The sequence below is a fragment of the Tamandua tetradactyla genome, chromosome 3 (genome assembly GCF_023851605.1).
Source record: "Tamandua tetradactyla isolate mTamTet1 chromosome 3, mTamTet1.pri, whole genome shotgun sequence".
In the NCBI taxonomy this organism is placed as follows: Eukaryota; Metazoa; Chordata; class Mammalia; order Pilosa; family Myrmecophagidae; genus Tamandua; species Tamandua tetradactyla.
The window spans coordinates 30,119,799-30,143,650 of NC_135329.1; the positions used below are offsets into that span (position 1 = coordinate 30,119,799).

At 37.2% G+C, this 23,852-nt stretch overlaps 1 protein-coding gene across 13 annotated transcripts in view; it reads left to right on the forward strand.

Moving 5' to 3' along the window:
• Positions 1 to 23,852, forward strand: part of EXTL3 (exostosin like glycosyltransferase 3) — a 279,381-nt gene that overhangs the window by 220,817 nt on the left and 34,712 nt on the right. For all 13 annotated transcript variants that reach the window (XM_077152899.1, XM_077152900.1, XM_077152904.1 and 10 more), the window contains 2 exons: positions 8,882 to 9,009; positions 18,827 to 18,971. In XM_077152899.1, the coding sequence (XP_077009014.1) occupies positions 8,882 to 9,009; positions 18,827 to 18,971 (273 nt within the window). The remainder of the gene's footprint in view (positions 1 to 8,881; positions 9,010 to 18,826; positions 18,972 to 23,852) is intronic.

Below are 23,852 nucleotides of genomic sequence, written 5' to 3' on the forward strand. Positions count from 1 at the left end.
TCAAAGATCAAATGTCCATAGATGAGAGGGTCTATATCTGAGCACTCTATTCGATTCCATTGGTCGATATATCTATCTTTATGCCAATACCATGCTGTTTTGACCACTGTGGCTTCATAATATGCCTTAAAGTCAGGCAGCGCGAGACCTCCAGCTTCGTTTTTTTTCCTCAAGATGTTTTTAGCAATTCGGGGTACCCTGCCCTTCCAGATAAATTTGCTTATTGGTTTTTCTATTTCTGAAAAATATGTTGTTGGGATTTTGATTGGTATTGCATTGAATCTGTAAATCAATTTAGGTAGGATTGACATCTTAACTATATTTAGTCTTCCAATCCATGAACACGGTACGCCCTTCCATCTATTTAGGTCTTCTGTGATTTCTTTTAACAGTTTTTTGTAGTTTTCTTTATATAGGTTTTTTGTCTCTTTGGTTAAATTTATTCCTAGGTATTTTATTCTTTTAGTTGCGATTGTAAATGGGATTCGTTTCTTGATTTCTACCTCAGCTTGTTCATTACTAGTGTATAGAAAAGCTACAGATTTTTGAATGTTGATCTTGTAGCCTGCTACTTTGCTGTACTCATTTATTAGCTCTAGTAATTTTGTTGTGGATTTTTCTGGGTTTTCTACATATAGTATCATATCGTCTGCAAACAGTGATAGTTTTACTTCTTCCTTTCCAATTTTGATGCCTTGTATTTCTTTTTCTTGCCTAATTGCTCTGGCTAGAACTTCCAACACAATGTTGAATAATAGTGGTGATAGTGGACATCCTTGTCTTGTTCCTGATCTTAGGGGGAAAGTTTTCAATTTTTCCCCATTGAGGATGATATTAGCTGTGGGTTTTTCATATATTCCCTCTATCATTTTAAGGAAGTTCCCTTGTATTCCTATCTTTTGAAGTGTTTTCAGCAGGAAAGGATGTTGAATCTTGTCAAATGCCTTCTCTGCATCAATTGAGATGATCATGTGATTTTTCTGCTTTGATTTGTTGATATGGTGTATTACATTAATTGATTTTCTTATGTTGAACCATCCTTGCATACCTGGGATGAATCCTACTTGGTCATGATGTATAATTCTTTTAATGTGTTGCTGGATACGATTTGCTAGAATTTTATTGAGGATTTTTGCATCTGTATTCATTAGAGAGATTGGTCTGTAGTTTTCTTTTTTTGTAATATCTTTGCCTTGTTTTGGTATGAGGGTGATGTTGGCTTCATAGAATGAATTAGGTAGTTTTCCCTCCACTTCGATTATGTTGAAGAGTTTGAGGAGAGTAGGTACTAATTCTTTCTGGAATGTTTGATAGAATTCACATGTGAAGCCGTCTGGTCCTGGACTTTTCTTTTTAGGGAGGTTTTGAATAACTAATTCAATCTCTTTACTTGTGATTGGTTTGTTGAGGTCGTCTATTTCTTCTTGAGTCAAAGTTGGTTGTTCATGTCTTTCCAGGAACCTGTCCATTTCTTCTAAATTGTTGTATTTATTAGCGTAAAGTTGTTCATAGTATCCTGTTATTACCTCCTTTATTTCTGTGAGGTCAGTAGTTATGTCTCCTCTTTCATTTCTAATCTTATTTATTTGCATCCTCTCTCTTCTTCTTTTTGTCAATCTTGCTAAGGGCCCATCAATCTTGTTGATTTTCTCATAGAACCAACTTCTGGTCTTATTGATTTTCTCTATTGTTTTCATGTTTTCAATTTCATTTATTTCTGCTCTAATCTTTGTTATTTCTTTCCTTTTGCTTGCTTTGGGATTAGTTTGCTGTTCTTTCTCCAGTTCTTCCAAGTGGACAGTTAATTCCTGCATTTTTGCCTTTTCTTCTTTTCTGATAAAGGCATTTAGGGCAATAAATTTCCCTCTTAGCACTGCCTTTGCTGCGTCCCATAAGTTTTGATATGTTGTGTCTTCATTTTCATTTGCCTCTAGGTATTTACTAATTTCTCTTGCAATTTCTTCTTTGACCCACTTGTTGTTTAAGAGTGTGTTGTTGAGCCTCCATGTATTTATGAATTTTCTGGCACTCCGCCTATTATTGATTTCCAACTTCATTCCTTTATGATCCGAGAAAGTGTTGTGTATGATTTCAATCTTTTTAAATTTGTTAAGACTTGCTTTGTGACCCAGCATATGGTCTATCTTTGAGAATGATCCATGAGCACTTGAAAAAAAGGTGTATCCTGCTGTTGTGGGATGTAATGTCCTATAAATGTCTGTTAAGTCAAGTTCATTTATAGTAATATTCAGGTTCTCTATTTCTTTATTGATCCTCTGTGTAGATGTTCTGTCCATTGATGAGAGTGGTGAATTGAAGTCTCCAACTATTATGGTATATGTGTCTATTTCCCTTTTCAGTGTTTGTAGTGTATTCCTCACGTATTTTGGGGCATTCTGGTTCGGTGCGTAAATATTTATGATTGTTATGTCTTCTTGTTTAATTGTTCCTTTTATTAGTATATAGTGTCCTTCTTTGTCTCTTTTAACTGTTTTACATTTGAAGTCTAATTTGTTGGATATTAGTATAGCCACTCCTGCTCTTTTCTGGTTGTTGTTTGCATGAAATATCTTTTCCCAACCTTTCACTTTCAACCTATATTTATCTTTGGGTCTAAGATGTGTTTCCTGTAGACAGCATATAGAAGGATCCTGTTTTTTAATCCATTCTGCCAGTCTATGTCTTTTAATTGGGGAATTCAGTCCATTGACATTTAGAGTTATTACTGTTTGGATAATATTTTCCTCTACCATTTTGCCTTTTGTATTATATATATCATATCTGTCTTTCCTTCTTTCTACACTTTTCTCCATGTCTCTCTCTTCTGTCTTTTTGTATCTGACTCTAGTGCTTCCTTTAGTATTTCTTGCAAAGCTGGTCTCTTGGTCACAAATTCTCTTAGTGACTTTTTGTCTGAGAATGTTTTAAATTCTCCCTCATTTTTGAAGGACAATTTTGCTGGATATAGGAGTCTTGGCTGGCAGTTTTTCTCTTTTAGTAACTTAAATATATCATCCCACTGTCTTCTAGCTTCCATGGTTTCTGCTGAGAAATCTACACATAGTCTTATTGGGTTTCCCTTGTATGTGACGGATTGTTTTTCTCTCGCTGCCTTCAAGATCCTCTCTTTCTCTTTGACCTCTGACATTCTAACTAGTAAGTGTCTTGGGGAACGCCTACTTGTGTCTAATCTCTTTGGGGTGCGCTGCACTTCTTGGATCTGTAATTTTAGGTCTTTCATAAGAGTTGGGAAATTTTCAGTGATAATTTCTTCCATTAGTTTTTCTCCTCCTTTTCCCTTCTCTTCTCCTTCTGGGATACCCACTACACGTATATTTGTACGGTTCACATTGTCCTTGAGTTCCCTGAAACCTTGTTCAAATTTTTCCATTCTTTTCCGGATAGTTTCTGTTTCTTTTTGGAGTTCAGATGTTTCATCCTCCAAATCACTAATTCTATCTTCTGTTTCTTTAAATCTGTCATTGTAGGTATCCATTGTTTTTTCCATCTTTTCTACTTTATCTTTCACTTCCATAAGTTCTGTGATTTGTTTTTTCAGTTTTTCTATTTCTTCTTTATGTTCAGCCCATGTCTTCTTCATGTCCTCCCTCAATTTATCGATTTCGTTTTTGAAGAGGTTTTCCATTTCTGTTCGTATATTCAGCATTAGTTGTTTCAGCTCCTGTATCTCATTTGAACTATTGGTTTCTTCGTTTGACTGGGCCATATGTTCAATTTTCTGAGCGTGATCCGTTATCTTCTGCTGGCGTCTGGGCATTTAGTCAGATTTCCCCGGGTGTTCGACCCCACCCGAACGTTGAAAGATTTTTCTGCGCAGTCTCTGGGTTCTGTTCTTCCTATCCTGCCCAGTAGGTGGCACACGTGGCACACGCCTGTCTGTGGGTTCCACCAGCGAAAGTTGCTGTGGGTCCCTCAACTCTGGAAAACTCTCGCCGTAGGGGAGGTTCGGCAACCGAAGCGTCTTGGAAGAATGTCAGCCGGCCCGGGGTTCCAAACGCGGGGAAGGTCGCCGGCTGTCGCAGCCCAGGAGAGCGTCCGGCCAAATTAGCTAGTCGGCCCGGGGCACCAAGCGTGGCGGGAGGGCGCCAGCTGTCGCAGCCCGGGAGAGTGCACTGCTCCCAGGCGACGGGGGAGTCACGTGTTTGGAAGGGATCCCCCGGTCACTGTTCTCCGCAGTCTGGGGATTTCCGACCCAACTATCTCAGTTTTTCCGGGGGGCCTCGTGTGGTGGGGGCACCAGCCGCCGCGGCCTAAGGGGGCCGCCTGTCCAATTCTACCAGCTGGCCTGGGAAGGTGGAAGGGAGGGACTCCGGTCGCTTGCTGTCCCACCCAGGAAAGCCCGTGCCCCTTGGTGATCTCACCGGAGCTGGTTCTCCCAGATAGTCAGCCGTTCCAGGATGGGGTACGCTGTCCCTTTGATTTCCCTCGTGGCTCCGGGAGCTGCTCTGTATTATCTCCACTCCCCCAGTAGTTGTTCTGGAGGAGGAAAGGTGAGGGCGGCAAGGCTGTCGAGGCTGGTGGCGGAGGAGCACGGTGAAGGCGGGGGAAGAGGGCACCGTGTTGGTTGGAGAGCAGCCGGAGCAGGAGGGGGAGGAGGGGGGTAGGGAGGTCGGGCGGCTCGGCTGCTGCGGGGCGCGTGCGCCGCGCGGCGGTCCGGCGGAGAGAGAGAGGGGGTAGGGAGGTCGGGCGGCTCGGCTGCTGCGGGGCGCGTGCGCCGCGCGGCGGTCCGGCGGAGAGAGAGAGGGGGTAGGGAGGTCGGGCGGCTCGGCTGCTGCGGGGCGCGTGCGCCGCGCGGCGGTCCGTCGGAGAGAGAGAGGGGGTAGGGAGGTCGGGCGGCTCGGCTGCTGCGGGGCGCGTGCGCCGCGCGGCGGTCCGGCGGAGAGAGAGAGGGGGTAGGGAGGTCGGGCGGCTCGGCTGCTGCGGGGCGCGTGCGCCGCGCGGCGGTCCGGCGGAGAGAGAGAGGGGGTAGGGAGGTCGGGCGGCTCGGCTGCTGCGGGGCGCGTGCGCCGCGCGGCGGTCCGGCCCAGTTTTCTTTCTTAATGGTAAAAAAATCAATGTATTTTCTAATCAATGGTGGCTTTGGTTTAATGAGATGTACAAAGTTACATAAGTTTAGCAGAAAAAGGAGTCAGACGGCAGGACAGTTCTGGCTCTGCCCCTTGTCAGATGTATGAGGTAATCATTCTGGGCCTTGGTCTGTGAAAGTAAAAGAAGAGCGTTGGACCATGTGGTCTCCAAGTCCCTTCTAACTATAAATTAATTGGATTTTGAGTGCTTAATTGATGTATGGGGGCTGTGCTTTAAGAAGATAGCAGAAGTGATTAGTTCTGACACAGTGGGATGCAATAGGAGGCATCTGAGCTGAGTCTTAATGGGAAAGGATAGAAATAATGTTGAGTGAAATAAGCCAGGCACAAAAGGTCAAATATTGTATGATCTCACCGAAATGAAATAATTTGAATAAGCAAATTCATAGACCCAGAAACTAGTATACATTTTACCAGGGATGGGGGTAGGGAGGGAATGAGGAGTTAATGGTTAATTGGAACAGAATTTCTCTGTAGGATGATGGAAAAGTTTTGGAAAAGTGTTAGTAATGGATGATTGTGATGGTAGCACAGCATTGTGAATGTAATTAACAATGTTGAATTATGTATTTGAATGTGGGAAAAGAGAAATTTTAGGTTGTAAATGTGATACTAGACTAAAAGTTTTTAAAAAACCATAGGACTGTACAACACAAACAGTGAACCCTAATGTAAACCATGAACTATAGTTAATAGCACAGTTATAATATTTTTTGTCACTTTTAACAAAGGTACCATGCTAATACAAAATGTTAATAATAGAGTATATGGAAACTATAGTTTCTGCATCATTTTCTCACTCCTCTTATAAAAAGTTTCTCTAATAACAAAATCATATTAAAAAAGAAGAGAATGTGGAAAAGGGTATATTAAAATGAAGAGACAGTATTAGTGGAGATGTAGAGTAACTTTGAAAGCATTCATGAATATTAAGACCCCTGTTATAATTACATTCATCCTTCTAGTTAGAGGTTATTTCTAATATGAGTAAAAAGTTCTATTGAAAGTATGATGACCCTTTTGACTTTCTAATAGATGAATCTTCAAGAGAATCATCCTTTTTGAGAAAAAAATGATGATTCTTCCTGTAGTTGGATTAATTAGATATAAATACCATAAAAATAAAATGGCTCTAAGAAGTACTAACTATGATTATATCCATTTATTTGAGTGTTTGGGGTCAAAGTGAATAACAAAGTTACCACCCACATTTTAGGTAAATTATGCTGATTTGAGATATGGTTACATACTTTTTTTTTTTGGTTACAGTATAGTTCTGTTTGAGGCATTAATCTTTGTTTTATAAAGAAAATACTGCTTTTCATGTTTAGAATCCTTTAGATAAGAGGCTCTTTAAATTTGGATTTTCTGTGACTGCAGAAGCTATTTTTTTGAATAGATACATCTTAAAAGGAAGAAAAAAGTTTTTCTATATGTAGTCAGTGTTGTAGGTAGGAATTACAAAGGAAAGATATTTAACCTCAGATGGATGGCTTGTGCTTTTTCCTTTGACCAAAAAGGCCTTGAAATTGGGAATCAGAAATGACATAGGCTCAAGGGATTTCTGAATTTGGTTTTAAACATTATGACCAAGCACTATTAGCTAGGGGTTTTTGGAGCTGGGAATTCTAATCTCGTTTCAAGTCTGCCACCTTGTGTTCTTTTGGGAAAGTTTTAAAAATTTCCCCAGGCTGGAGAAAGATCAAAGGAGAATGCGGAGTTAGAACAGAGAAGCTAAGATTTAACAAATGCATATGGCTGCTGAATCATTGTATTGATATTTCTTTTAGACTCCAGTTTGGAATAGCTAGAAGGAAAAATTCTAAAATTGTAGAACTGTAATCTATACCAAATTCTGAAATCTATTCTGTAACTAATTGTTGCAGTGTGCTTTGAGATTTATTGCTTTTTTAAGTATATATGTTATTTTTCACAATAATAAAAGATAAAAGTAATATACAGGTTAGTTTCATATTATAAAAAAAAAGAGGGAGCATGGCCCTGCTGACACCTCAATTTTTAAAAAAATATATTTTTGTTGTAAACAATAAACAACATACAAATATTCTTGACATACAAACATTCTATACATGGTATACAATCAGTGGCTCACAGTATCATCCCATAGTTGTGTATTCATCACCATGATCATTTTTTTTAATTTGCGATCATTTTTTTGAAATTTGCATCTGTCCAGCAAAAGAAAGAAAAAAGAAAAATGTCATATATGCTGTACCCCTTACCCCCATCTCATTGACCACTAGTATTTCTCTATTCAATTTATTTTAACTTTTGTTCCCCCTGTTATTTGTTTATTTTTTAAACATCTGTCCATACCATAGACAAGAGGAGCATCAGACACAAAAATCACAGTCACACTGCAAAAGCTGTATCATTATATGATCATCTTCAAAAAACATGGCTACTGGAACATAGAGCTACAGTTTCAGGCACTTCCCTCTAGCCACTCTAATACACCATTAACTAAAAAGGGGATAGCTATATAAAGTGTGAGTATAACCTGCAGGATAACCTTTCGACTCAGCCACCGACACTTTATTTTGTCCCATTTCTCTCTTCCCCCTTTTGCTGAAGAAGGTTTTCTCAGTCCCTTGATGCTGAGTCCCACCTCATCCCAGGATTTCTGTCCCATGTTGCCAGGGAGATTTACACCCCTGGGAGTCATGTCCCAAAAAGATGGGGGAGGGCAGTGAATTTGCTTGCCGCGTTGGCTTAGAGAGAGAGAAGCCACATCTGAGCAACAAAGGAGGTTCTCTGGGGGTGACTCTTAGGCATAATTTTAAGTAGGGTTAGCCTATCCTTTGCATGGATAAAAGTTCACAGGGGCAAACCCCAAGATTGAGGGCTCGGCCTATTGATTTGGTTGTCCCCACTGCTTGCAAGAATATCAGAAATTCTCCAAATGGGAAAGTGGATTATTTCCCCATTTCTCCCCATTCCCCCAAGGAGACTTTGCAAATACTTCTTTCTTCACTGTTCACATCACTCTGGGATTTATCAGGGCATCAAACTAACGTGGACAAACCAACAAAATCTTCTGCCCTATTCAAGGTTCCATGCCCTTATGGTGTTCAGTTAAACTGACCATGCAAGTTAAATAAGGAAATGCACTAGTCAAAATATAAATTTTGCACCCAATAAACATTTCTCCCTTTGGCCTCACACACAAGTTGAAGTTTTAAAATATGAGTGACCATCTATTTTCAACACCCTGCAGTACTGATATTTCTTTGTTCTTCCTCATGCAAGACAGTTTTTAATGTATATTTAGTCACTATCATTTTACACGCTAGGCATTCCTAGATTATACCATCTCAGTCTTTGTCATATATCTTTCCTTCTGGCTTCATACTTGCCCCCAGCCCTTCTCCCTCTATCATTCTCACGTTCACTTCCAGTGACATCTCGATTTTGAACTTCTGGTCTCTGATATGTGAGATATAAGTTTCTTTCAGTTAAAAAAAAATTTCCTTGGACTGTGTTTATCAGTATGTAAGATAATCCTTAGCTTTTGCTTTTTTTAACAAGAAAAATAGTTAATAGATGAGTAAAGGTTAAAATTGAAATCCTTTTATATTTTTTTGAATCATAAAGACCAGTTTTTATTCCTGAAAGACCTAGTCTAAATAGGTAAATCAGACAGAATTATTCAGTAAACTAACCACACTTTGACATTAAGGCAATTTTAGTTCTGCATTCTATAATGTAACGTAGATTTTTAGTGTTTTTCTTTGCCTTCTTCCTTGTTACAGGTGGTCCGTACTGAGAAGAACAGTTTGAACAATCGATTCTTGCCCTGGAATGAAATTGAGACAGAGGCCATCCTGTCTATTGATGATGATGCTCATCTCCGCCACGACGAAATCATGTTTGGGTTTCGGTGAGGGGCTGATTTTCAATCAACAAACAGTATAGTTTGCAAGTAACAGGAAACTATCTAAAACCTGGATTAGGTAGAAAAATGATACTAATAGTAACTGAGAAATATTCAGTGGTAGTGAGGGCTGACTTAGGACATAGCTGGATCTAGGATCACAGATGAAGGACTCTGTTTCTCTTTACCTCTTGGTTTTGCTTTCCTGTATGTTGGCTTTGATTTCAGATCTGCTCTCCCTATGATGCCAGGGAGATAGAACTAGCTCTCTTTGAGTGAAGGGATTTTTGACCTTATTTGAGATGGAATTCTTTGGCTAGACCAGGTTACCGGCTGGACTGAGAGTATGGCAAAAGGTAATTTCATAAAGGAAATTTGAGGATTTTATTATTAGAGAAGGGAAGGGGAGTAATTCCCAAACAGGAAGAAATAGCATTTGTATATGTTGGGGCAGTAGAACAGTGCCAGAATATAAGGGCCTCAAAAATTGGGGTAAGTGAGGGTTTGGAAGTAAAGATCCATAAGGAAAAAGAAGAGGAGGAAGCAGTGGTGGTAGTTATGATTATGGTAATGTTTAGCATTTGTTGAGCCCATAATATGCCAGGTACCAGCTGAGTATTTCTGCCTGGTTTGTCTCATTTAATCCTTATAAAACTTGATGATGTAAATTGTGTCCATTTATATATAGGAGTAAATTAAGATCCAAGAGGACAAAGTCACAAAGCTAGAAAGTGGTAGAGCTAGAATTTAAATGAACTTTCACTCAACCACTAAATTATAGGTTTAAAATATTTTTTTAATCTTAGTTCTTATCAGGGCTTAACTATACCACTTGAGGACACTTTAAAATAAGAGAATGAAGTAGATCAGGGCTACTCACAGTGTATCATGGATTGGTGTGTTGGTCTATGGGCAGTTTTGTTGCCTGACCACAATTAGGTAAGTAAATTGAGAGTAAACATTTTAAAACTTTTCAAGCACTTTGGCATTTACTGTGACATTCAAGTGCCTGACCATTTTTCTTGTAATTCATTTTTTATTGATGCAATTCAATTTTTATTTATACAGCTTTATTGATATGTAATCCATATACCATATAATAATTCATCTGTTTAAGGATATTATTTAGTATGTTCACATTTTTGTAACTATCACCACAGTCAATTTTAGAACTTTTGCATCACCATCAAAAGAAACCCTGTATTCATTAACAGTTTCTCCCCATTTCTCTCAGTTTTCCCCTCCCCACCCCCTGTGACTAGGAAACCACTATGTACTTTCAGTCTCTACTGATTTGCCTGTTCTGGACAATTCACATATATAGAATAATAACATGTGACCTTTTGTATTGGGCCTCTTTTACTTGACATATTTTCGAGAGTCACCATATTGTAACATTAATTGTTACTTTATTCCTTTTTATTGCAGAATAATATACTGTTGTATGAATACATCATATTTTCTTATCCATTCACCAGTTGATGAATATTTGGGTTGATTCTACTTTTTGGCTATTATGACTAATGCTGCTATGAGTATTTATGTACAAGTTTCTGCATGGACATACGTTTTCGTTTCTCTTGGGTATATACCCAAGAATGGAATTGCTGGGTCATATGCAACTTATGTGTAATCATTTGAGATTTTGCCAGACTGTTTTCCAAAGAGGCTGTATCATGTAACATTTCCATCAGTGCTATGTGAGAGTTCCAGTTTCTCTACATCCTTGCCTATACTAGTCTTTTAACTTTGTGATTATAGCCATTCTAGTGAGTATGGAGTGGTATCTCACTGTGTTTTTGATTTGTATTTCCCTGATGAATAATGATGTTGAGCATCTTTTCATTTGTTTATTGTCTGTATTAGTTAGGGTTTTCTAGAGAAACAGAATCAACAGGGAACACTCGCAAAAAACACTCACAGGCTGTGAAACCGACGATTCCGATGGAGGGTCTGGACAGACTCCACAGGAGAGGCTCACCAGCCAAAACAGAAAGAGCCTTTCTCTTCTGAATCCTCCTTAAAAGGCTTCCAGTGATCAGATTAAACATTACTCATTGCAGAAGACACTCCCCTTTGGCTGATTACAAATGGAATCAGCTGTAGATGCAGCTGACATGATCATTATTTAATTCTATGAAATGTCCTCATTGCAGCAGACAGGCCAATACTTGCCCAACCAGACAAACAGGTACCACCACTTGGCCAAGTTGACACGTGAACCTGACCATGGTATTGGCTATTTGTATAAATTTATATGTATCTTCTTTGGAGAAATGTCCTTTCAGAATTTTTAATTGAGTTATTTATCTTTTTATTATTGAGTTATAAGATTTCCTTATATATTCTAGATGCTAGACTCTTATCAGATATATGATTTGCAAATATTTTTCCATTTGGCTAAGTTGTCTTGATGTTATCTTTTGAAGCACAAAGGAAGTTGTAATTTTGATGAAGGATAGTTTACATATTTTCTTTGATGGTTTTTGCTTTTATTGTTCTATTTAGGAAACTATAATATGCAAATTCATGGAGTCAGAATCTGACTCCATGAATAGGTTAACAGAATGAGGTGGGGGGTAGGGAATAGGGAGTTAAGGCTTAAAATGTACCGAGTTTCTTTTGGAGCGATGGAAAAGTTCTGATAATGAATGGTAGTGATAGTACTACAACATGTGAATGTAGTTAACAGCATTGGATTGTATTTGAGATTGTATATATGTTACTAAAATAAATGTTTAAAAAATCCACAGATCTGCACTATACAAACAGTAAACCCTATGTTAAACCATGGGCTATAGTTAATAGTACAGTTATAAAAGTGTGCTTTCATCAGTTGTGGCACATGTACCACACCAATGCAAAGTGTTAATAATGGGGTGGTAAATGAGACTCCTGTAGTTTATGCATGATTGTTCTGTAAACCCACAATTTCTTTAATTAAAAATACAAAAAGAAACTACATAATTCATTTATATTGTGTTTTACAAAAAGTTTTAATCTACAATAAATTAGTAGGTGAGGGATGGGGTAATTGGTTCTTATCAGAAGCATTGGAATAGATTTCGTTGGAGGTCTTGTTTGAGTTAAGTATAGATGCAGGATAGAATTGTCTCTTTTCTGTGCTTTCATTTCATTTGCTGAAAGCCTAATCTGACCTACCTAGCTCTCAGACTTCCTTTGGCTTCGGTTTATACGTGGAGATGCTTAGATGAAAGGAGCAACAGCTTTATTTCTGTGTCTGTTTTAAGTCCATCTGTAAAGAAGAATTTGGCATATTTATGACAAATTAGAACATCTGTTCCTGTTTCCCCCCTACCCAATCTCTCATATTTCCTTTGACCTCCTCTTAGGACAGTACTGAAGTTTCTGTTGCTAGTTAGGATAAAATAAAATTCTGCTAAACTGTAGGATGTTGCTTTGTACCATGATAATAAATAGCCAGTTCTCTGCATTTGTTTTTCTAAAAGAAAGAAAGCCATGCGATAATTTCAGAAATGGTCTTTATCATTGCTGTTGTGGTAGTGGTTTCTTATTCAGTACAACATGGTTTCAAGTTCGCTAAAGGCCTGGGAGCTGGGAACAGAATCGTGGTTTTAACAGGAGAAATGCCAGTCACCCCTAGGTCCTAAAGAATGATTTAGATAGGGGTCCCTTGCTTTGATAAGTTTGAAGTTCATTAAAATAACTGGCATTTGCTATTTATTTTTTGTGTCTCCTGATTTAGTAAGACTTGACCTTTTCCATGCCATTTGTCAACAGATTTCCAGGTGAAAATAGAATAATGGGAAGCCTTTAATGTCTTTCTTAACAATTATTAGGAATTTAAGGTTCAGCCTCTGGTTTTGGAACTGGTGAGTTATCACTGGCTGTACATCCTAACCTTTTATCATTCATTGGTTTGAGGAGCCTTTGACATAAAAGTTTTCTTTTATGATATCCCCAATTTGCTTAGTTCATCTAATGGGAAACAGTCTTAGGTTCAAAAGGAATAGGACAGATATATCAAGACATCTTCCTTCTGTTAAAAGATAATATGGATCTTGGCTAACTTCAACTTCTGTAGCCAAGAAAGAGGCAGATGCATGTTCTTAAGGGGCAGGTGAAAGAAAGGAGACTCCCAAAAGAATTGAAATATGTGTCTACACAAAAACTAGTACATGAATGTTCATAGCAACATTATTAAAAATTTATTTTTTATTGTATAATATATATACAAAGCAAGGAAAGAAAAAAGCAATAATTTTTAATGCATTCTTCAACAAGTAGTTATAGGACAGATCCCAGAGTTTGTCATGGGCTACCATTCCATCATGTCAGATTTTTCATTGTGCCTGCTCCAAAACACTAAAGGCTAAAAGGAATATTAATATAGTAATTCAGCAGCCATACTCATTTGTTAAATCCTATTTTCTGTTATACCGCCGCCTCCTCCTTTAATCATTCTCCCAATCTTTAGGATCTTTGGGCAGTGCCTTTTCTGACCCTTTCATGTTTGGAAGTGGGGAGAATCCACACAAAAGGATAGGGGGATGTGATTAATTGATAATCCTGGAGAGGCTGGTCCTTCTGAGTTTCAAGATTTATCTGACCTAGGAACCTTGTGGGAATTATATGTTCCAGGAAGGCAAACCTCGTCAACAGGAGTGATATTGATTGGGGTTTAGCAAACCATGGTAATTAGTGCTATCTAACTGAAGCTTGCATAAGAATAGTCTCCAGAACAGCTTCTTGACTATTTGATCTCTGTTGGCCACTGATGCCTTATTTTATTATACTTCTTTCCCCCTTTTTGGTCAGTAAGAGCCAGACTCACACCCCACGCTGTCATGGAAACTTTTACCCCTGAATGGCTTGTACCACGTAGTGGGGAGGGCAACGATCCTCCTTGCAGAATTGGGCCCAGAGAGAGAGAGCCCACATCTGAGTAATAAAGAGCCTTCCTGGAAGCAACTCTTAAGCCTTGTTATGGGTAGTCTTAGCTTCTCCCTGACAGAAATAAGTTTCATAAGGGACAGCCTCAAATATCAAGGGCTTGGCCTATTTTCTTGGTAATCCCTAACGGTTGAGAGGGTTCCTGGGGCTTCCCAAATTGAAACGTTTAATAGTTCCATATATATATATATATATGTTCCATGTATGTGTGTATATATATATATATATATATACACATTTTTTTTTTATCCCCTTCAGATCCTCAAGGGACCCTACCAATACTTTTTAATTCTTAGTTTTCAGCCCACCATAGTCTGAGATGTGTCCTGGTATTATATTAAGCTATAGAGAATTACAAGGCCTGCTCCCATTCTGCACTCCAGGAGTTTGGGTTGTTGAAATGAGCTATCCAGACAGGTTGATTTAGATTGTTTGTTATAGAAAATTTAAGTTCTAGACATAATAAACTTCTCTGCCTTTGATTTCATACAGTAACAGAAGGTCTAGGGTACATAAACTCTCATCTTTTATCCTGCATTCTAATTTACTTTAGATCCAGATTGGCTTTGTTTTGACTCTCATTGAGTCCTGATCTCTTTTTCAGTCACTTTAACTGTTATCATATATAGCTATGCTAACTTTCAGGTTTGCAGCACTCCATTTCTAAGACCTAGGTGTCACAGAGCTACTCAGAGTTGCAAGGCAATACCAGCTGATAACACATACAGCTCAGTGTCTCAGAGTCCAGAAATACATCTACTACTTCAGAGCAAATGTAGCTTCTGTAAGGGCCTACAATCTAGACTCCCATTTTCTCATAAGTATTTTCTGAGAGAGACGTTCTTTTGTTTCTGGCTTACTTTGCACAAAACATTGTCCCCCAGGTTTATTCAATTTGTGCCCCTCAATGTCCCTCCTTTTTGTAACCACACCAAATTCCATCATATAAATATATCACTGTTTGCCATTGTACTTTTCAGTCATTGTATCCTTCAGCTCCCTCCAATGGTAATGTTATTTACAATGGTCAGGAGCATTAACAACCCAAACGATCTACTGATAAACAAAATGTGGTATAGCCATTAATGGGATATCATTCTGCTATAAAAAGGAATGAAGTTATGAAAGTTTCTCAAATGGATGAACCTTGAAACAAAACTAAGTGAAAGAAGCCAGACACAAAAGGCCATGTTATGTATGATTCCGTTTATATGAAATATCACGAATAGGCAAATCCATTGAAATAAGAAAGTAGATTAGTGGTTACAAGGAACTGAGAGGAGGGGGAATTAGGAAGTTACTGCCAATGAGTAGGGGTTTTTTTGAGTATGTGGCAGTGAAATTCTGAAATCGGATACTGGTGATCCTTGTACAACCCTGTGAATATACTAAAAATCACTGAATTGTACACTTTAAAAGGTTGAATTTTATGGTATGTGCATTTTATCTTAAATTTTATTACAAAAACAAAGAAGACAATGTAAGCTTAAGAGAGGTGGGGGGTTGTGGACTGGGAGATAGATTACTCTTCCTGGTTCCAAATATCTCTGTTATCTTGGACCCAAAACTTTCGAATTCCATGGCTGGATCTCGCTAGTCTTTTTCTCAACACCTTCATCGTTCTGCTTTATGATTTTTCTTTTCCAGGGGAAGGTAGTAAATGTTGGGTTTTTTTTGTCATGGCTGCAAGTATACGTTCCTTAATAATTATTTTGGGAAAGAGAAAAAGCCTGCTATATTTTAAGGCGGTATGTTTCCTGTAATAGCCGTTCATCTCCATTAATCCGAACTGTTTATGTAACAGTCATGTTGATGTATCTTTGATTGTAAACTTTTTTTTAATTTAAAAAGTAACCATATATAGTTTTAAAAAAGTTAAAATAGTACAGAAAAGTTTTTAATAAAAAGTGAGATTCCCCCCCCTCCACAGTTTCTTGAATAACTTTCTAGAAATATTCTATGGGTATGCAAGTGTGTGTGTGTGTGTGTGTGTGTGTAAAGCTCTGCATCTGCACTGCCCCCCTTTTAATACAGGGTAGATTTAGTTATATCTTTTACTTCCTTTTAAAGAACACATGGATTGTTCAAAAAATTACTGTGATAAATAATCTTATTTTACCTGTAAACCCAAGTATTATATAATGTTGTAGTGAGAGTGTACATATACACAGTATAGTATCATAATGAAGTATGATAACTGACTATTAAATTTAATCAACTTTTCTTAATCTTAAGGCAATAGATTAATTATATATAGTTGCTGCTTTGTTTAACTGAAAAAAGTATACAATAAGAGATATAATTGTTTGGTATGAATTGTAAATTGCTTTCCACTGCAGTGGAACTTGTATAAGTGAAACATTTGTAGACTTTAGATAAAGTGAGAAATATGGGGTTTGGAAAGGAGACTTGTTTTAGATAGGTAAGAAGCAAAGTCTCATTTTACAATTTTTATATATTCTTTGATTATTACTTGATTTTACATTATTTTTTTAATTGAGTTTCAAAACATTTAGTTCTTAATGAACCAGGGGGAAAAGATGAAATTAAAATAGACAAAAGATAAAAGTGTTTCCTTGTATAATAAAGTCTGTTGCTCTCATGTATTGTATATCTTATTTACTGATCTTTATTTAAAACCATTTTTGCCTATGTTTTGAAGAATAGAAAATCAGTTTTAAATAAGACAGTTTTAGTAATATGTTCTTTTTGCTGCATTCAAGCATGAGTTACCTGAATGCAGCAAACTCATGCATTAAAAAAAAATTGGTGTCACACAGACATGCACAAAAAACTGTCATCCTTATTTGAAATATGTAGTATTTTGGGCTCTCTGTAGTTTCTTTTATTTTTTTTTGCTTAGCTGACTGCACTAATGTGGAAATGAAGTTATAAATGAGGTACCAAAGTTTATGCCATGAGGAAGCTGTAATTGATATATTTATTTTAAAGATGATAGTAATTATATTTAAAATGTTAGCTGGAGAATATGCATGACTCATGATTCAGATTATTTAGAGGAACAGTATTTTGATATCATTATTTTGGAAATTTCTCTTTAGTTATTTGGCACAGTTTAATTTATTCAGTTATTTTCTTTGCTTTTGAGCTTAAATTATAAAAAGCTTTGAAACTTTTTTCCTAACATAATGTGGACACTAATTAGAACATTAACACATTTGAAGAATGATTAATGATCTGTGAATATATCTGTGATCAAGAATAAAGGATCATCTGTGATATGGTACACAGGTTGAAAACATTTAGTGCATTATAAGTTTGAGTATAATGTAAATGAACTGATTGAATGCAATAACTTTATAGACAAATTGTTAAGTGTTATTTATACTTGATATTTTTGAAAGCCTAACTTTCAAATCTCCACTGGAATAATATTTTCTAAAACTCTTTGATGCATCTTTTCAGGAATTCGTGCTTTTATTCAAGTTGAATTTATTACTTGGTGTTGCCACATTGATTCCTTTCTTATTATTTGATCATCAACACCCAGAGAACCATATCATGGTTGACAGCCTTTAATATTTTAATAACATACAGCAAATGAGATTCCACTCTATTAAGAACTGTCTACACATTATGCTGACTTAAATCAACCAAACCAAATGACTGAAAAAATTGTTTCCTATTCTTTCATATTTCAGGCCTAGTAGGAACAATAGACATTTGAGGAGATCAGATTTTTAGGACTGTTGATGTAACATTTGGATATAGCAGTGCTATTTATAAACCTTCTTTACATTTTGTAAATGTCAAAATATAATCTGAAAATTTCTTATAGATTTTTAGATTAGAGATTTGGAGTAAAAATAAATTAAAGTAGAGATAAGGAGTTTTATAGGAGGTGGCAGAAAGTCTATCCAGAAAGCTATTATATTGTATTACAAGTTATGGCTTCTCATTTATTGGACTAGATTAGTTGTGTTCAAACTTATTAGGAGTGAAACTCTTTTTAAAATGAAGTCTTACATCTTTTTAGGAACTGAAGTTCCACTGAGTGATGAGGGAGTTGCTTAGGCAGCTTAAGTCTTCATTTGCAGTGATACTTCATTGTTTAAGAACTACTGAAGCATTTCTACAAGGTTGAAGGGTTCTATGAAGAATAAGTGCTAAGATTTTAGCTTATGAAAGTGGGGAACCGATTTTATTATCCTACTTTACTTATAAATTTGGGGATGATATAAAAGTTTCTGCTGGAAACATTTAATTCTCTAGTTTGTTTCTTATATTTAATTTTTTCATTTGTATGGTTGTATAGAACATTTCTTCTCATGGTACAGGTGTCTCCCTTCAGCACTGCTCAAATCAAGTTTTAGGACTAGTAGCCCCCTTCTCCAGGCAGTAGTCTCTGTAGTTTAGACCAGTGGCTCCAAACATTTTTGACTGCACACCCTTTCAGTAAAAGAAAAGTTAAGCATGAAATAAATATGTTATATACATTTCATACTGTGCTAATACATCATACTCATTAAAAATGAAACTTAAATTAAATGAGATAGAAATAAATAGAAACTGAAATTGATATCTTCTTTCTGCTTCTTAGATTGTTGTATATATCTTATTCTGAAGACCCCTTACTACTTCCCATTTATTTCAGCATGTTCTCTCTTAAGGGCTGTAGAGAGTCTGGCTGCCAGGAATAGAGGGGTAATAACTAGGTGCTTATTAAAGAAGTTAAGAATGGCACTGTTTGTTTCTTTTTAAACCTTGTGTGGCTTATGATTGATTTTGTTTGAAAAAAATAATAAAAAGAGAAATAGAAGTAAATGCCTAAAGACCAGAACCTGCACAATAGAGGCAGTAATTTAAAACGTTCTGATAGTCTTAGAGCTTTGTGCTAAGGTGTGTGCATATATTTGTATTTTTTGAGGGTGTGGAGAGAAGCACGGGACCGTATCGTGGGTTTCCCTGGCCGTTACCATGCATGGGACATCCCTCATCAGTCCTGGCTCTATAACTCCAACTACTCTTGTGAGCTGTCCATGGTACTGACAGGTGCTGCCTTCTTTCACAAGGTAAGAAAAAGTATGATAAGAAGGTTTCAACTTGGTAAGAATTGAGCCTTTGCTTGGTAGTCAAATACTGCTCTAGAGTAAAATCTCTGAATGCTTCTTTTTTTTTTTGTAATAGTTAATATGTTTATTCTATGCAAATGGATTTATACATTCAATCCAATACCAATTAAAATCCCAACAACTAACTTTGCAGAAATAGAAATATTAATAATCCAATTTATTTGAAATTGCAGAGTGACCTGAGTAGCTAAAAATTTCTTGTGGCAGTAAAATGATGAGGGAGGTCTGTTGCTACCTGACTTTAAAGCATATTACAAAGGTACAGTTGTCAAAACAGCATGGTACAGGTATAAAGATCAAAGTACTGACCGATGGAATTGAAGTATGTCTTCAGTTTTGATCTTTACTTCTCTGGACAATTGATACTTTATGAGGTGGTCAAATCAACATAATTGGGACAGAGTAACTAGCTCAACAAATACTTGGAGAGCTTGATACCCATATGCAAAATAAAGAGGCCCCCTTTCTCATATGGTATGCAAAAATTAACTGAAAATGGAACAAAGACCTTAATATGTGAACTAAAATCATAAAACATTTAGAAGAGAATTTAGGGAAATATCTTAAGGATCTTCTGATATCAGGTGGTTTCTTAGATATTACACCCAAAGTATAATATCATATAGACTGTGGCAGTGAATGTATAACCAGGTGACTATACCAGGCATCACCGACTGTATACTTAGGATAGATTGTATGAATGGTAAATAAAATTGTGTAAAAAATATACAGAAGGATACAAATGTTGGAGAAGTTTTCAAGGGAGACATATACCTATCCACTATGTGTAGGTAAGTAGCATGGTACAGCATCTCTGGAGGGCAGTGTGGTTGTTCCAGAAGAGGCTCATATAGTTAAGCCCAAGACCCTGCAATCCCATTACTTGAGGAAGACATTGAGAAATGAAAGCAGGGATATCAGCAGGCATTTTCACCCTAGTGTTGTGGCAGCATTATCCATGGTTTACAATGGATGGCAGAGGCCTACGGATACATTGATTGACGAATGGCCTGTCATTCAAATATACAATAGATGATTGAGTAACTGTAGGAAAGAATGAAGTTTTGTACTATTCAACTAGGTGAATGAACCTTGAGGAACATTATGTTGAGAGAAATAAGCCATAAAGAAAAGAATGAGTTAAGTGTGGTCTCATTAAAATAAACTAAATATAATGATTGAGTTCCGAGAATTGAATTTGTGTGCATAGGTTAACAGGAGATGGAAAGTGTATGAGGAGAGGTAGAGCAATCAAAGATGAAGAAAGACAGAATATTCAAATAGGCTCATTGTAAAGATCCCTAGATTGCAAACTGGTACAGCAGCCACATCTTTTCCTGAGTTTCAACTGTTATTTCTAAGTTCAGTAATGTTGTGCTCTTTGTGTATAACCAGGTACTTCCCTGTAAGATTGGGTATCTGTGTGACTCCTGGGACTCAGAGTTCTACAGCTCTGAAAGCCAGCATTACTCCACTTAGCAATTGTTAAAGAAGCTGAAAAAAGAGATCCGACTCCAATTAGTGGTGCAAATATAATGACCTGGTTAGAACTAAGGTAAAAGAGAATACAGGATAAAGGATGATGTCTGTATTTTAAATCTTCAGCTACTGTATGAGAACAATGGAAGAGTTGCTTATTTGGTCCAAAACTTAAATTTTATCTAGCCCACTATCTAATTTAACTTCTCTGATCAGTTTATTAAAACAACCCAATTATATGGAGCCTAGTATAGGGAATGAGATCTTACTATTCTGTACGTATAATGTAATGCTATACCCAGGTACATTCCATAGTATTTAAAACATAAAATAAAAAAATGTATTAGTTAAGTTCCCTTGCAGAAATGGAGAAGAGTGTTGAATTATTACACTTCTCCTCCCATGGCATTCCTTGTATTTTCTCTGGCATTAAGGACTTAAAATTTAATAAGCCATGCCATCTATCTTAATATTTCCCATTATGAAATTAGGTCTGCAATGCTGAATCTGATCCTGCATGTAATTATGCCTGCATCACCCCAAGAAAGCCTCTTTTGTAGCTCATAGGTGACCATTCTGTTTAAGTCATCTCAGCAAATAATCTCACCAAAATACCCCATATGTGGACTCCCTGCCATCTAAGTCTCCCTGGTATCATGCGACTTTACTCCTAGTGATGAGCCTGGACCTGGCATCATGGGATTTGAATGCCTTCTTTCCAAAATGGTTAAAAGAAGTGGAGCAAAATAAAGTTACAGTCACTAAGAGATTTCAGGTTGAGTCAAGTGGTCATTCTAGAGGTTACTCTTCTATAAGCTTTACCAGGTATTGCAAACTATCAGTGTACCAAGCCCCAACCAATTGTATTCCTGAAAATGCTAAGGAGTGCCTTGGTGTCTGGTAAATAGCATCTGTTTTAGTTAGGCGTCTCTATAGAAACAATCAGCAGGAGATGTCTGTGAATATAAAATTTATAAATGTGCCTCACATAACCATGGGGATATACAGTCTAAAGTCTGAAAGGCAGGCCATGAGCTGGCAGCTTCAATGAAGGTCTTCAATGAACTCTCGAGAGTGTGGCTGGGCAGCCAGGGGGGTGTAAGAATCCAAAATCTGTAGGGCAGGCCTCAAACTGACAGCTCCAGTGAAGTTCCACAATGAACTCTCATGCAAGGCTGGCTTGCTGAAGCAAGAAGATTGATTGTCTGTTCTGAATCCTCCTTAAAAGCCTTCCAGGGCAAGGCAGTGTTGACTCAGTGGCAGAATTCTTGCCTGCTGCACTGGAAATCCGAGTTCAATTCCAGGTGCCAATATGACTCGAGTCCCCTTCTGTCGGCTGGACAAACGTCCCTCTAACGGAGACTTTTCCTTGGTTCCTTAATATTGTTTTAGAATCTTCTTCTTCTTCGAGCCCCATGTTGGGCGCCAGATGTTGCTTCCTATGGAATGGAGCTTGAAGGATATTCTGAATGCTGCCTCTTCACCCTTAAATCACAGAAGCTCTTGATCATAAGTTCCCATTTGTCTATTATTCCTTTCACTGCTTGTGCTTTAGGTGTAAAGTTTAAGAAGCTACCTCCTATTACTAGATCTTGAAGATGTTTCCCTGCATTTTCTTCTGGAAGTTTATGACTGGCTTTTACATTTAGGTCTTTAATTAACTTTGAATTAATTTCTGTATAGGGTGTAAGGTAGGAATCTTTGTTCATTTTTTTGGTTGTTGATATCCAATTCTCCTATGATCATTCTTTGAAAAGACTATTTTGTCCCATTTCAGTGGATTTGGGGACCTTATTGTGGATCAATTGTCTATAAATTTGGTGGTGTATCTGGCACTCTCAATTCAGTTCCATTGGCCGATAGTTCTATCTTTGTGCAGTACCATGCTGTTTTGACCACTGGGGCTTTAAGTAAGCAAGTGAAGAAAGGAAGTGTTAGACTTCCCACTTCACTTTTTTTTTAGGTTATATTTTGCTATCGGGGTTACTTTCCCTTCTAAGTAAATTTGATAACTGGCTTTTCTGAATCTTTAAAATAGGTTTTAGGATTTTGATTTTTATTGCATTGAATGTCTAGGTCATTTTCGGTAGAATTGACATCTTAACCACATTCAACCTTCCTCTCCATGAGCATGGCGTGTCTTTCATCTATTTAGGTGATATTTTATTTCTTTTGGCAGTGTTTTGTGGTTTTCTGTATGCAGTCCTTGGGCTCTCTGATTAGGCTTATTCCTAGGTACCTGATTCTTTTGGTCACTAATTTGAATGGAATTTTTTTCCTTAGGTCACTACTTGTCTGCAGAAATATTACTGACTTTTATATGTTAATCTTGTGTCATGCTACTTTGCTGAATTTTTTATTAGCTCGAGTAGGTTTGTTGTAGGTTTGTCAGGGTTTTCTAAGTATAGTATCATATCATCAGCAAATAATAAAGTTTTTCTTCTTCCTTTCCTTATTTGAATGCGTTTTATTTCTTTTCCTGTCTAATCACTCCAACTGGGACTTCTAGTACAGTATTGAATCACAGTGGTGATAGTGGGGTACCTTGTCTCATTTTTGATCATAGAGGGCATGCTTTCAATCTCTCACTGTTATGTATGATGCTGGCTATGGGCTTTTCATATATGCCCTTTATGATATTGAAGAAGTTCCCTTAGATCCTTACCTTTTGAAGTGTTTTTTTTTTTACTCAGGAAAGGTATTGGATTTTATTGAATCCTTTTTCAGCATTAAATGATTTGATCATGTGATTTTTCCGTTTCGATTTGTTAATTTGCTATATAACTTAAATTGATTTTCTAGTAGGAAACCTTTCTTGTTCAGTATCTTAAATATATCATACCACTGCCTTCTTGCCTCCATGGTGCCTGTATGGAGACGAGTACATGGTGCTCAACTTCTGTTGAGTAGTTCAAACTCGTTTTTATTTTATTTATTTATTTATTTATTTTATACATGGGAAGGCACTGGGAATTGAACCTGGGTCCTCTGGCATCGCAGGCAAGCATTCTTGCCTGTTGAGCCACCGTGGCCCTCAAACTCATTTTTATGTGTTTTCCCTTGTAGGTAGAAGATCGCTCTTCCTGTACGGCTTTCAGGACTTTCTGCTTCTCTTCAGCAATTGATAGTTTGATTTAGTATGTGTCTTAGTGTAGGCCTGTTTGGATTTATCCTATTTTGGGTTCATCGTGCTTCTTTGTTTTGTGTATTTATGTCTTTTATAAAGGTTGGGAAGTTTTCCCCGGTTATATCTTCAACTAACATTTATGGCCCTTTACCCTTCTGTTTTTCTTCTGGGATATCAGTGTTTCTTATATTTGTTATCCATCATTTCCCTAAGAT